The following is a 15,019-nucleotide window of genomic DNA, read 5'->3' as shown; positions in this document are numbered from 1 at the left end:
TTATATTCTGCCCCTGCCCTCCTACCTTTCCAGCAGCTTCTGTACTTTAAGAAGAGGAACAGCCCCGCTCCGGGTGGATTTCAGCCGATTCCTTTATTTATTTCCTTTTTTTTTTTTTCCAATGCTTCCCTTCTGCATTTCTTTTTTTTTTTTTTTTCCCTTCCCATACTCCTGAGCCCTCGAGACAGACGGTGATTCCAGCAGAAGCCGGGGGGAGGGCGAAGGGGGGAAGCAGGGGGGAAAAAGAAACTGCTTTCTAGGTCTGGATTTCATTTGAGTCCCTCTCTCCCCCCCTCTGCTCCCATGTGCCGCACGGCGCGGGGGGATGAATGCTGAGCCTGTTAGCTCAGAGCTGCGAGCCGGGGAGAGAGGGAGGAAAATAGCCGAGCTCTTGGCATGGAGACGCGGTTCTGCTCTGAAGGTTGGCTCCTGGGTGTGCGTGTGCGTGTGTGTGTGTGTTGTGGTGGAGCTTTTCCTGCTTGCCAAAGGATCTTCCCTGGGTTTTTGCCCTCCCATCCTGCCTGGCTGGGCAGAGCTGGCTGCCTGTTCTCTTCCTGTCCCTGCTTTGTGCTGGAGCAGTGGGGAGGGCTTCACCTTGCCTGGGGGGGAGGCTGGAGGGGGGCAGGCAGAGCAATGAATAACTCCATTTAATTCCCCAGTTTCCCCGCAAATCCCGCCCAGTGGTGCATGTCTGAGTGGTTCCAAGAACTGCTCCCGGCTCCGTGGAGCTGCTGGGCTGTGGTGCTGCCTTGAGCTGCTCGGGGATGGCTGTGGCAGCAGGGACAGGGGACAGGGACAGTGACAGGGACAGGGACAGGCAGCGTGGTGTCACCCATGGGGTGACATGTCTCCCTGTGTGTGCAGGAGCAGGGTGACCAGGATGGGAGAGGGCAAGGCAGTCTGTGCCCAAAGTGGCAGCTCCCGTGGGTGTTCCTGCTCCCTGCCATGGCACAGCCCGGCTCAGCTCACCCTCCTCCGGCCCAAGGCCTCTTCTCCTGGGCGTTCCCAGCCGGCTGCCGGGCATCGGCGCTGGGAGGGAAACCACAGGGATGAGAGGAAGCGCTCAAGCCAGGGTGGAGCGAAGCTGTGGCCAGGGAAAGCTGCTGCTCCCACGGCTGGGCTGTTCCAGACTCACTGTGCCCATCCAGGGATGTGCTGAGAGCACCCAGAGCCCCTGGATAAGGAGCATCCTCTGTTCCCCACTGCCTGTTCAGAGTGCTCCTGGCACCTCCTTATCCCTCTGTCCATCTCTCTTGCCTGTGCTTTCCCCTCTGCTCTGAGCCACTTCAAAGCATTCCTGGCAGCTGCTTGTAACTCAGAGCTTGGTGGGTGCTTCAGCAGCCCGGGGCTTTGGGCTGGAGAGCCTGTGCCACTGGGCAGGGACACAGGGGACACAAGGGGGTGACAGGGGGTTTGTTCCCATCCTGGGTCCCCTTCCTCCTCACAGAGGTGGTGGGAGGCTCTGCAAAGGGTTGCTGATGAGAAAGGGAACTCCCCAGTGATGTGATCCAGGGCTTTGTGTTCTGAAGGAGCACCAAGGGTGGGGATCTCTGAGCCCTCAGGCTGCAGATTGTGCAGGTAGCACAGAGCCCTGGTGCAGGGCTGGCTGTCACTGCTCCCAGGCTGTCATCCTTGCAGGCAGGAAGACCCCAGAGCATTTTTGTGCAGGGATGGAGGAGCTCTTGCTAATGCCCTGGAGCTGGGGTGATATTTCCAAAATGATGCCCAAGTGCAGATGTGTTTCACTGAGCTCTTCCATGGGTGGCTCAGGTGTGGCTGAGCTGCAGGCAGGGGTGCAGGGAGGGCACGTGGCTGTGCCTGGTGACCTGGGCCAGGTGTACATCAGTGTGGTGTGTGAATTCACCTCAGGAGGTTGCCAGGATGATGAACACAACCCTCTGCCCTCACCCAAATGCTGTGTGGGAGCTTGGAAATGTGCAGAACATCTTAGTGGTGTTTGGGATGCTTGAGTCTGGCATGAAATATGGGATGGGGAAATAGATGGGTCTGCTCCACAGGTCCCTGCTTGAAGGGGTCATCACAGGCAGGGAAAGCTGCTCAGCTGGGGCTGTGGAGGGAATGATAAACCTTGTGTAGGAAAACTGTTCTTGAAGAGATTCTGGGCACAGAAGTTACAATTAATGGTTGAAATCGATGATTTTAGATGTCTTTTCCAACCTAAGCGGTTCTGTGATTCTGCTATCACCAGGCTGTGCTGCTGACTCCCAGATGCATGGCACAGTGTGGATGCACAGGGAGAGCTGCTCTGCTCCCCCTGCTCCTGCTGATGTGCTCTGAGGGTCCCACAGGGCCCTGGCACTGCCACTCTGGTGGTGGACAGGAGCAGGGAGCAGAGCTCAGGCACAGCCAGCAGGACAGCTGGGCCCTGCTTTGGTGACTAACTGAGAGATGACTCGGATGAAAGCAGATCTGTGCCATGCTGGGGGCCACAGGCACTGCTCTGGCCCTAAACATGCTTTTAATTAATCCTGGGCTGTGGGTGGGAAGGGCTGACTCCTGAGCCCAGTGTGGGGCTGCTGGACGGGCTGAGGGCACTCCAGGGCGGGTGGGAACTGGGCCTGGCCTCTTCTTTGAGGTCTGTTTTCCCACAGCTGCTGGAGCTGGCCGTGTCCTCTGGGATGTCCTCTGCCCAGGGAGAGCTCAGCCTTCCTTCCCAGAGCCGTGTCCCTGACCCAGGCTGCCATCCCAGGGGGTGACAGACACCTCGTGCTTCAGGGAAGGTGTAGGGTGAGGCTGTAGGTCTGTGCCTGCTTCCCTGGCAGCTGTGGGGCAGCGAGGGGCTCCCTGCTCTGTCACAAGGTGCCAGGCTCAGGTGGTGCCTGTAGGTGCTGGCAGAAGAAACACAATCTCACAGAACCTGTTTGTCTCTTCTAATCCAGTTAACTCATTGCTCACACATTTCTGAAAGCTATGAAAGCATGAAAAGTATTAGCTCTAAATGGATTTGTTTCCAGGCATGCCTCTGCCCTGGTTTTGGGGCTGGGAGATGTGCTCTGGGCTGCTCCTCTCCTCAGGCTGCCCCTTGTCCCTCGGTGCCAGGTTGCGCTGGTGACAGTGGCCTGGAGATGGCTCTCCTGTCTTTCCCTAGCGGCTGGTGCCTTTTGACTGGCTCGGATCTCTCTACAAAGCTGTAATTGTTAATGCCGCGGGGCCTCCTGCCTCTTCTCAAAACAGAAGGAAGGATCTGCAGCTCCCTGAGCAGAGGGGGTTTGGTTCCTGTGATGGTGGGGGTGAAAGGAGGTCTGGTCTCCCAGTGAAATTATTCATGTCACCTTTGAAATTGCACTGGGAAAACTCATTTTAAGAGTTAACAGATGAGGATGAATAAGTGATTATAACACCTGAGTGCAGTGAGTGGCATGTGTCAGGCAGAGCCAGGCTTGGGGGCTGTAGGTGCAGAGAAAGAAGATTAACTTCATTAACCCATTGCTGTTTGCTTAATCTTTCAGTTACATGCACTGTGGGTATGTTTATGTGTAATGTTGTTAGTTTCACATGGTTTTATCCATCATCCTGAGCAGCAGGGACACAGCCCCTGTTTGCAGTGTGGGGTTTGCAGGGGTTGTGCAGATGTGACAGAACATCTTCAGTGTCCTCAGGGTCTCCTTGTGAAGCATCACATGCCTGGAGTGAGAAAGAGGAAAGGCAAGCAGGGGTGCTGCATGGGATTGCTGGAGGTGTGAGGGGATATACTTGTTTCTTCATTTTTTTTAAATAAAAGTTAATCTTCCAAAGGTGTATGTCAGGGCAGAGGGGTTGAAGTTAATTCTGATGACTTTAGCTGTCTTTCCTGTCTCAGGTTTCCTGCTGTCCCTGTTACTGCTAGGAAGTGGCAGATATAAGTCTGATGTGTGTTTTTAGTGGTCTTCTCACAGCCATACACCTTATTTGCCAGACATTTCCCTTTTTCTCTGGCTTGCAGCACATCACACGTGGGACACCAGACTGTGCATTCACACCATTCCAGCTCCTGTCAGATCCCACTGCATTCACCCAGCCCTGGCACTCAGGGACATCTTCCTGTCTGTCCTTAGCCCTCCCTCCTGCTGTCAGTGTCCCACTGCTCGTGTCCCTGCCTGGTGCTGACCCCTGTGTCTGGCTGCAGTCTCTGATGCCCTGTAAAAACCACCTTTTTCCTGCCAAGTTTCTCGCTGAAGCGTTTACCTTCACCCTGTGTGTTCTGTAGCAACCTGTTGTGGCTGCAGGTTTTAGCTCAGTGAGCAGAAGGTCTCTCAGGGAAGGATTTTGGGTTTTTGGAGGCTCTGGAGCTGTCTCTGCAGGCTCTGTGTCTGCAGAGTGCTCTGTGCTGCTCCCAGCCCCTTTGGCTCCCTGCTCCCGCCTGGCCAGCGGACACATTCCCCCATTTGTCTGGGACATGTCAAGGTATGAAGCATTATCCATTTCCTGATGTCTGCTCTTAAATCTGCTGGAAATCCTGCTCATCTCTGTTAAATATGCTCCCTCTGTGGGGCACAACTCATCTCTGGCCTGACAGCACAGGTAACACTCCTCGGTATCATTCTGCTGAACTCGGCCAACCCTGGGGCCAGGACTCCTTTACTCTTTTTTTACTCTGCTGGATGACTCTGAGCCTCCCAGCAAAGTGATTCCCATGCTGCTGGGGTGAGGGAGGACATTTCTCATGCGAGTCAGGGCTCTTCCAAGGTCCAGCATACCATAATGCTGAGTAGAAGCAAGTACGTAGTGAGGGAAGTATGTCTGGGTCAACACATGTCTTGTGTTGCCTTAATGATCTCAGAAGCACAATATCTGTGTCCTGTTGGCTTTTCCGTGCAGCACTTGCAGCTGTAACTCATGGACAGAGGGATTTGTTAGAGAGCAGTGGATGCCTCGTGCTGGGAGTGCTGCACTGGGCTCAGGGCTCTGTGGCATCAGCTGGGCAGCAAATCCCACGTTAGGAGCAGGCTTGTACCTGAGAAAATGTGGGGGAAATTCCTGGTTCTGCCTCAGATGCTCTGTAAGTCCTTGGGAAAAGGTGTTTGTGCTCCCGTTCCCCTTTGGTTTTGGGTGAGGATCTGGTGTCTGGGTCTCTGTGCTGAAGCTCCCTGTGGGTGAGGGAGTTGCAGAAGTGCAGCTGGGAACTCAGAGCTGTTCTGACCCTGCAGTGAGGGGAGCCAGGAGTCTCCAAAACAGGGCTGTGAGTGGATCTGAAGCTGTTCCATGTGGGCTACTGGTGCTTGGTGGCTGCTCTGGACAGCTGATGGAGACAGCATCCTTTATGTATGTGCTTAACCAATATCCATGGAAAATTTCAGAGAAGTTTCTTGAGCTGTACCCAGTGCTTCTTCCCAGCAGTGTCTGTTTGCATGGGCAGCTTCTCCCTTCTGAATCAGCAACACTGAAAATTTTATTTCCCTGTGGCTGAGCAGGACATGACCCTCTCTCCTCCAGCCCTTCAAACTGGGTGCATTGTACATTGGGTACATTGATTTATCACATTGATTTATCCTGTGCCCAGGTGCTCTTTTCCTGCCACAGGACAGCTGTGAGTCCGTGCTGCTGGATGGAGCTGCTGTTTGAGTGCAGGTGAAGTGAAATAGCCCTTCAGTGCAAGGTTTAACAGAGTTTTGGGTTGCTGATGCCAAGAGTGTTGTTAGAGACTTATAAACAGCTCTGGATTGTGGCTTGGGGGAGAATGGGCAGGGGTTTACAGGTGAATAAAATGCATTAGTTTTACAAGCAAATAATCACACAGTAAATCTGAGAGTGTATTTTTTCATGGAATGACAGCCCAGGTTGGAAAGAACACCAAAAGATCACCTGGTCCAGCCTTTTGTGGGAAAGGGAGCCTAAATGAGATTATGTAACACAGTGCTCAATTACATCCTGAAAACCTCTAGCAACAGGGACTCTACCATGTCCCTGGGGAGCTTGTTCCAGTGATTGATTGTTCTCCCTGTAAAAAACATCTTTCTTGTCTCAAAATGAAGATTTCTTTTTTTTCCATATGAAGTCAGTGCTGCATAAACAGGTCTGCATTAATTTTGTGATTACATCATTACCAGGTACCTTATAAACTGAAGTAGTTGCTGTTGAAGCAAATTCTGGTTTTCAGTGAAGTCACTTTGGCAGGGGATGAGTGTGATTTCTTGGATGCAGGATGAGGGGGATCCTGCCATTAGCTCTGCAGCATCTCCAGGTTGCAGCTTTGACCATGATGTAACCTGAGGCTGTGGAAATAATGGTGGGTTTGCATTTCACTACTGCCTGCCTGGTCTGGAAAATTAAACCATATTATCAGGACAGCCCAAGTTTGGTCTCTGGCACATTGGAGCAGACAAATACTCGTAATTTGGTGCTTTTGCTGTCTGATTTTTTTTCAGAATCCCATTGGGTCAAGGCACAGAAGTGTGGGCACTCCCTGGTGTGGCTGCTAATGAAGGAATTGGTCCATATATTCTGAAATTACTCTCCCTGATTCCCCCAGAGCTGGGTTCTGCCTCCATAGCTTCCCAACCTGGGCCAGCATCAGTTGATGCCAGCAGCAGCCCCTTGCTGGCAGCTCAATCCCTGCCAGCTGGCACTGCCTGCCTGCATGTTGCACTTTCTCCCTTCCTTCCCAAGGCTGCAGGATGTGGGTTCTTTATTAGTTTCAGATGCTTTTTCTTTCCAGGGTTTTATGCTTCCTTGTCCTAGTTATGGTAATGGCAGGGCCTTGGTGTCAGAGGCCTTGCTGATGGGGACAGAGGCTGACCTGGGGGGTTTGGGGGGCAGGGGCATGTGCTTGGTGGGTGCTGGGTGTTTTCTGTGTGTTTTCTGGGTGTTTTCTGGGTGCCTAAACCCTGACAATGCCAGGGAGCACCAAACCTGCCCAGCACACTCAGGATGGAATGACCCATGTTGGCTGAGCAGCTCCTCACTCAAGGGTGATGTGGGTTTGAGTCCATCCTGGTGGTGTGAGGGGACAAAGGGAGAGTTAAAATCCTCAGCTGGCAGGAATGCTTGTTTTGAAGGACACCTGGGAAGCTGAAAAGCAGCTCCTGAGTGGTGTGAAGCTGCAGGTTGGGTAGCTTGGATCAGGATTTGAACCCAGGATTTTTGTCCAGGGCCTGTTTCTGTTTTACCTGGGAGAAAAAAAAGAAGGAATGAAAACAGACTGTGTTGGGCAGACACTTATTGGTGTGGGTGAGGCTGGTTTTGGTGCCTGGGGCTGGGATTTTGTCCCTGTGCTGCTGACTTTGGATGAGCTGCAGCACATCATGGACTCCCTCTGGTTCAGAATCTCTGAGATGCTGGCTTGGACTTTAGTTTTGGGCAGTCCCTGTTTGAGATTAGGGGATCAGCAGGGTCCTGTGTGAGGGTGTGAATCCCTGCACCTTCCTGGGGAGCTCCTGCTGCTGCCTGGCCCATGAGCTTTTATCCCTGCTGCTCCCTGGTTCTGCCCAGGCTACAAGCAAAGAGTTTTCCAGATCTTCTCCTCTAAGTGGTGCTGGAAATACAGAGCATTGTGCTGCTGGTACCCACAGCCTGGCCTGGGGGGAATGAAGGCTTGGGAGGCTCATGGCACTGCTGTCCTGCCCACGGGTGTTCAGTGTGGGTCTCTGTCACTGTCCGTGCTGTGACAGGGCTGCAGGGACCCCGGCTCTGGTCAGAAGCTTTAGGTGATGACTGCTGTGAGTGTAGCTGGAGGCAATAGTCCTGACGACTTTTACAGAGACATTGTAATGGCTCCACAAGGTGACTTGTAAAGAGTCAATTGCCGGGGGCTGCACAAGACATCAGCCTCAGATCTCCCGTTTTCCAGTCCGGAGACCTGTTTCCTTGACTACACCATGTGTAAAGGGCGGCAAAGAGGCTTTTTTTAGCTGCTTCAGCTGACCTTTGCAAACCTACAACCTGTAAAGAACATCCAGAAAATCCTTGCTGCTTTCTTAACGCCTACGGGGAGGGTGGAATCTTGCACAAGAAACACCTTGGTTGGCTTCACTACCCACCTGGGCACCTCTAGGCAATCTGTACCTGCTGGAACAGCGTGGCTGAGATCCCTGAGCTGACCCCTGTGGGGTCACCCTGCCCTTCACATCCGGATCCCAGCAAGCCCGGCCGCTGGTTTCCAGCGGGCGCAGGGCGGATGTCAGCATCCCCGGAGGCTCCGGTCGTCATCCCTTTGACTCACGAGTCTGTCACTGCCGCTGACTCATCGCCATCCCCAGGGATGCTCCGGGGCTGGGAGAGAGGTGCCACGGGCCAGGCGGGGGCGACAGCTCGGGGGACAGCGGGCACGAGTGAGGGACAGGGATGCGGGGAGCGGCGGGGGCGAATTTTGGGGCTGTGGATGTCCCGAGTGTCGGACAGGGATGCGGGAAACAGAGGAGCTGACTTCTGGGGTTGTGGGTGCCCCTCGCTCACCCCGGGGCTGTCAGGATGAGGTGGGCACTGCCACGTTCCCTGCCCAGCCCCCGGAGCTGCGGGGGTTGCCCACAATGCTTTCTCCAGCCTGTTTCCCACCTCCCCCTGCCCGCACCTCCATCGCTCCTGCCCTGTCCCAGGGATGTCTCTTCACCTGCTATCTGCCCGCTTGAATTTCACCTCTGAAAGATTGTGTCCGGCTGTAAAAAATAGATAACTGCTGAGTCCTACAGCCGAGGACAGTAAAGTCTGGTTTATGTGCTTGTAGGGAGGGGTTTTATTCAGTAAAACAGACAGTGTTTATAACTGTGTTGCTAAAAGCATTGGGGTGCCCTTCTAAAAGCATCGGGGTTCCCCTCTCCTGAACAGATTTGCTTTTTGGCACAGCTTTTATTTACCAGTGAGTCAGGATTTAAGCAGCAGCGGGAGGGAATGATCTCGTGGCACTTTAAAGCAGGGCTGCTGGAGTCCTCTTCCTGCCCTGCCACTAAACTGCTCTGCATCCTCACGTAAATCCTTTAACACGTGTGCTCTCACTTCCTAGATGGAAAATGAGGTAGATACTTTCCGCTTTTCCTTGGCACTTCAGGATCCTCTGCTCGGCAGCTGCGGGGGATTTGTCATGACAAAGCTGGGAATTTGACCCTTGGATGTGTCAGCACCCCACGCAGGGCTGGGCTGAGGCTCCCTGCGGGGTGTGGGCAGGGCTGGTGCTAATCTGGGATGTGGGGCTGGGGTGTAGCTGCACATCAGCCTGGAGACACGAGCTGTTCTCGCTGGATCTGTCTCTGCTGGGGGTGTGGGCCAAAGAGCAAGAACACGGGATTTATTCTCCAGTGGCATTGCAGGCATGGCAGGCAGAACTTCCTCCAGGGGGATGCTTGTGCTGCCAGGGCAATGGTCACAGCTACAGCACTGCTGCTGTGTCCCTTCTCTGCCCCACTCTTCAAGAACCATCTGATCTCCTCTGTTCCCTGGGGAGATGGAAGGGTGCATAAACCTGGTCATCCTTGCCCTGTTGTTTTCTGCTGAAGTCATCAAGCTTTGCCCTCTCTGCCCCTGGAAATGAGGATGATCCTGTATGGGCATATTATTTCCCCCAGTTCTCCCTCCCCAGCCCTGAAACATTTAGCAGTTTTGCTTCATTGTTTTCCTTCTCCCTGCAGCTTCTCTTGGCTCTGTGGAGTGACAAGGCTGGAGCTGCCACCCCAGGAATGCTCACCAAGAGGGTTCATGTTTAAATGTTCAGTTTTATCAAGATAGAGGCAAAACAGGCAGCCTTGAGAGCAGATAAGCTGTTGGGCCATGAAGAGGGTTTCAGCACCTAAAATATTTCCCTCTTCTCCCCTCTCTTGCATTTTTTGCTCCATTCAAGTGGAGAACTGGTCAAACCTGACTTTAGCTGCCTAAAAAGCCCTGGTGGATCTCTGTATTGACAGCTGCTCCTCAGGGAAGGGAGCCTGGTTGGAAACCACCGAGGTTGGTGAGCTGTTGGTTGTTTCAGGGGGGGATTTTTTCCAGAAAATATGACAAGTTCCCGGTGGGTGGAGAGGGAAAGTGAGCTATGAAATTGTGTGTCTCGTGCTCTCAGCTGAAACACACCCTGGGGAAGGCATATCCTCCATAAACAGCAGTGTTGGCCAGGGACCAGGAAACCCTTCCCTCCCCGCTCCCCTCTGCAGCAGAGCCGAGTGCTGGAGGCAGTGTTTCCATCCAGAAAGGCTCTTCCTGGATCCTGTCCTGTACCTCTCCAGCCCTTGAGACACCCACTGGAGAGGCCTGGTAAAGTGCAGGTTGTCCTGTCTGTCCCCTTTGCTCATCAGTTTGTTCCAGCAGCTGTGGGCACTGGTGTCTCAGGAGCTGTTCCAGTCACTGGTGGTACTGGTGGTACTGGGCTGTGCACTCAGATGTTGTGCTGGCTGTGCTGTGAGACCATGGAGGATGTTGCTGACTCTCACGTGGTGCCCTGAGCAGTGGTGGGGGTGTGTGGCTTGGATTGTGTCTGCTCCTTGCTCCAAAATGATACAGCAAGAGCTGTGTGGTGGCATTGGTCTTGGCTTGCTGTGGACACACCTGTGCAGCAGCTGGGTGCTCAAACTGGCCTGCATCTCATGGTTAATCCCCAAACTGGTCAAGACCCACCTCTGGTGTCCTGTGCTCACCTCTGTCACAGCTCCACAGCTCCCTCTTCATCTCAACACTGCTCAGAGAGTGGCACTTAGTCTGCAGCTGGAGAGGAAATGTTATCTTGCCCTGCAGAGAGGCAAGAAAGTGCCAGGCAGTCACACAGGGGACCAAGGGGTAGAGGAAGGGATGTGTGACAGTGGGTGATGCAGAGCTGGTTTTGTCACAGCTGAAGGGCTGTGAGGGAGCTGGGGGGATGATACAAGAGCTGCAGACCTGTGGGAAGAAAAGGTATTTTGGAGAAAAGGGCATCAGAGCTGGCAGGAAGGGTATTGGGAGGGCTTTGAGCAGCAAGGGTGGGGGAACAGCCTGAGCTCTCCCTCTCTTGGCTCCATGCCTTTCCCAGTGCAGGCCAGCAGAGACCTGGGCCCTGCTCTGTCTCTGGTAAAACTCAGGTTTGTCTGGTCACCCAGGATTTGCTCCTTCCAGACCCTGTGTGTTCTCCATTCCTGGAAGTGTTCAGGGCTGGGCTGGATGGGAGTTTGAGCAACCTGGGATAGTGCTAAGTGTCCCTGCCCATGGCAGGGGGTGGAACTGGATGAGCTTTAGGGTCCTTTAGGGTCCCTTTAGGGACCCAAACCATTCTGTGATAACAAGAAAAGGTTTATTTTGCTGCTCACAGAATGATGTGAATCCAAGCAACAGGCCAACAGCACGACCTCCATTTTTCTACCTTGACCTCCATTTTTCTACCTCCATTTTTCTACCTACAGCACTAATTATCCATCAAACCCAAGCATCTACTCCTTTTCTTTGACAAATCCATCTTGTACAAGGCTGCAGGTTGTTTTGGTGGCTGTTTCTGGTGGGAACCCCTCTGTGCCCTGGCAGCAGCAAAAAATTGCACAACATAAATCCTGGGAAATCCGGTTCTGTGTCAGATGTTCCGTTCAAAGGCACCTTGGCTGGGCTCAGGACATTCTGCTGACAGCTTTTCCCATGAAGTACAGAGTTGTAGCTGTTGACATATGAGTACATCCGAAGTGGAAGCTTTTCCCATCAGTTCCACTGCTGCTGGCTTCAAATGTGGTGTGAACCCAAGGATAGCTTCAGGGGGCAGAGGTGGCCTGAACTTTAGCAGAAGTTCCTGTTGTGTTTTGAGTTGAAATTCAGGTTGCTCCTTCTCCCAGCTCCAATAATCCCTGCATCCTTTTAGAAGCTGATGCACAATCTTTGTGCAGCTGGGAAGGACCAGCAGAAGCAGGGCTGTTCCCTAATTGCTTCTGGCCATCAGGGAGAGGCTGTTTGAGTTAATTGAACTGTCTCTCATGCTTCCTTCTCTGCTTAAATATTAAATGGGAATTGCCTTGAACTGTGCAGGTCAGCAGTGTCTGGGGATGTGTGGAGTGTGGTAATCTGTATGAGGATGGCTAAGATGAGGCATGAGGTGTGGAGGCATCACCTCCATCCAAAACCCAGGAACTTCTGCTGTTCCCACCTCTGCCTGTCCAAGGTCCTCAGTTCCCAGAAACTGTTACTTTTCCCTCCAGTTCCTTTAGATCTTGACTCCCAGGTCGCTGACTTGCTCTTCATTGCCTTTTGGATGCTTTTAGCTCTTTCCTCATTGTTAGGAAAGTTAATTAACATCGGGAGCTGCCAATATTTGTAAAGCTGCTTTCCAAGGCAGACTGCTGCTCACGAATGAGATTTCCTTTTTATTCTTTTCTTAAAGCAGATATGTCAGATCCATCATCAAAATAACCCATCAAAAACATTCCCTTCATAGCCTGCTCACTGACTTAAGCAATAAAGCCAGGCTGGCTTTCAGTCCTCTTCCTGGCTTGGAGAAGCACTGCTTTTAAAAAAAATAAAGAGAAACCAACAGCAATGAACAAAAGTGGTGTTTTCCAGCAGAGCTGCAGAATTGGCTCTGTGGGGAGCTGGTCTCTCTCAGGAAGCGCTGGAAGTGGCCACTTGGATTTAATACTGTGCTCATCAGCTGCATCTGCTGGGAACAAGAACATCTTGCATTGCGAGGACTTTGCTCTTTTCCATTAGATAGGAAGTTGCCCTTTTATTATGAAGAGCTAAGGGCAGAGATCCTCAGCTGACGTGGCTCTCAGAGCTCCACCAGCTCTCGCAGCTGAACGCGTATTCCCTGGCAATCCTGCCGCGCTTGGCGTTTTCCTGGGGTTACATAAACATCCTTCTTTTATCCCTGAGGCTGGGACATGCAATCTGCACATTGCTGACAGTCCCTTGCAGGAGGCAGAGCTGCCCCAGAAGCTTTGGCAGCTCTGTGAGGATGGGATGGGATGGGATGGGATGGGATGGGATGGGATGGGATGGGATGGGATGGGATGGGATGGGATGGGATGGGATGGGATGGGAAGCACCTCAGGCAGAGCAAGGCCATCAGGATCCAGCTGTGAGGTGTGTGAGGTGGCTCTGGGCCATCCCAGTGCCTGCTGCTGCTCCAGATGTTGGGAGCTGATCCACACTCAGAGAGAGGCCAGCAGGGTCATCCTCAGGAGTTTGGACTCACCTGTGTGGCTCCACCTGGGTCTGTCACCTCCTTGTGCCTTCCCAGTGCCCTCTTGCAGAGGTGACTTTCCATCAGCTCGGGATGCTGCACTCCCTCTCCACCACAATCAGGTTTTTCTCCCGAGGAAGGCGTAGGAGTGGAGGTTTATCTCCGAACTGGCAGGCAAAGGAGGATGCCACACCTCTGGGAGCTCCTGGGGCTGGGTGGAGTGGGAAAATGGAGCAGCAGGACTTGGGCTTTGAGGAGCTGCAGTTCATGGGCTTGCCCCGAAGCCAGGCCACTCTGAGGTTTCCACATCCCCCGGGGAGGGAGAGTAGCAATAAATCTGGATCATATGTGACAGGGCCTGGCCCTTTGAGTGATTTCTGACACTCTGTGCTCTTCTGACAACGAATGCAGCAACAGGCTGTAATCCACAGGGGTTTTCTTGGCTCCTGAGCTGAGACAACTCACAGTGATTGGGCTTGGCTGCAAGGAGCTCCCAGCTCTGGGTGTGAGGCTCAGAGGCAAAGGAAGCAAAGGCATAGTTAACACACAGTGGGGCCCTTTCTGTGCCAGGCTGGGAGATTTTGTTGCCCTCAAAACTGGGTTCTGGGCAGCTTGATGGTTGTTCCTATGGGATCTTCCAGTGCACAGCTCCCTCAGGAGAAGCACTGAAGGGAAACACAGGCCAAGGGCATCCTGGAAATGCTGAAAACCTGCTGGGGCTGGAAATCCATCCCTGTGTGACTGGTATGGGCTGGGGGAGCCCTTGTGATGGAAGAAAGATACAGACATCCAGTCTGTCTTTGGATGTGGTTAAAGACAGAGTTATTGGCATGTAGAAGATCAAGAGTGGTGACAAGATGCAAAGAGGTCCTTGTCTTTGGAGTGGGAAACTTTTGTGGAAGCTCCAGGCAGTGTGGAACACCTAGAACTGTGGCTTGGGATGTTTCTCCCTGGAAGATGCCCAGTTCATCCCCAGTAACCATCCTTTTGTCACATAACATGAACTCCAGTCAGCCCTTCCCAGGCAAAGCCCTGGCTGTGCCGCAGTGTGGAGAGGCTGTGGCTGATTCCTTATAAGATGAGGGGTTTATTTTACTTTATTCCTTTGTCAGAGGCTGTGCCTGTTTCCTTCTAAGGTTAGGGGTTTATTTTGCTTTATTCCTTTGACAGCCTTCCTTGAGTTTTGCCAGCTCTTCTATCAGCCTGCGAGACCTAGAAGGAAACCATTGTCTCCAAAATGCTTTTTTAATGCCTAATTCAGGGAAATATAGAGAATTGTTTGAGAGTGCCAGTCTGCCTCTGAGTAACAGGCATTGCTGGGGGGTGTGAGGGACTCTGCCTGGTTCTCAGGATGGGCACGGGGTGCCTTCACATCCTCAATTCTTTAGATGATCCACACATCTGGCACGAGAGCACTGGGATGGACTACTTGCCTTCTTTAGCAACTGGAAACAATCCAGCCTGCCAGTTCCTGCAAGGCTCATCCTGTGGTTTAGTGGATAATACTGATCCTTGTTCAACTCCCACGCTTTTGTGCTTTGCAGAGCTTTGCTTTGCTGTGCCAGGACCCCAGTTCATCGCTGGGGAAGGTGGTATGAGTATTCCTTGTGCCTGGTGTGCTTGCTCCACAACTTTAATGAAATGCTGATGGTGACACAGGGATGACTCTGGAGCCATGGCAGGTTGTAGCTGCTCAGCAGGTGTGAGTGATGTGGGGTGGCAGCAGGAGCTCAGGGAGAAGAGCTGCTGCTCTGAGCTGAAGTGTCTTCACGAGTGCATTTCCAGGAGTTTGACTCGTGCTGCCGTTGTCTCCCCCTGTGTCAGGATGAGAGTTTGGTGCCTCTGTCCCCTGCAGCTGGGAGGTGACTGCAGGCAGTGCATGCTTGGCTGAGCTCAGGGAGCAGGAGCTGCACTAACCTGTGTTTTCTGAAGCCATCAGCAAAGCTGCTGAGCGACACAAATCAGAGTGAC

The 15,019-nt window shown here is 52.9% G+C and overlaps 1 protein-coding gene across 4 annotated transcripts in view; it reads left to right on the top strand.

Moving 5' to 3' along the window:
• SEPTIN9 (septin 9) overlaps positions 1-15,019 on the top strand; it is a 135,684-nt gene that overhangs the window by 37,845 nt on the left and 82,820 nt on the right. Inside the window, exon 1 of one of the 4 annotated variants that reach the window (XM_085077895.1) lies at positions 382-421. The exons of the other annotated variants lie outside the window; for them this stretch is intronic. Coding sequence (XP_084934021.1) covers positions 397-421 — 25 coding nt within the window. The 5' untranslated portion in view covers positions 382-396. Of the gene's footprint in view, positions 1-381; positions 422-15,019 lie in introns of those variants that run through there. 4 annotated transcript variants of the gene reach the window in all.

This window comes from Lichenostomus cassidix, chromosome 18 (assembly GCF_008360975.1).
Source record: "Lichenostomus cassidix isolate B80296 chromosome 18, HeHo_3.0, whole genome shotgun sequence".
NCBI lineage: Eukaryota > Metazoa > Chordata > Aves > Passeriformes > Meliphagidae > Lichenostomus > Lichenostomus cassidix.
The sequence above is the reverse complement of the archived record's forward strand: the minus strand, read 5'-3'. Positions and strand labels throughout refer to the sequence as shown.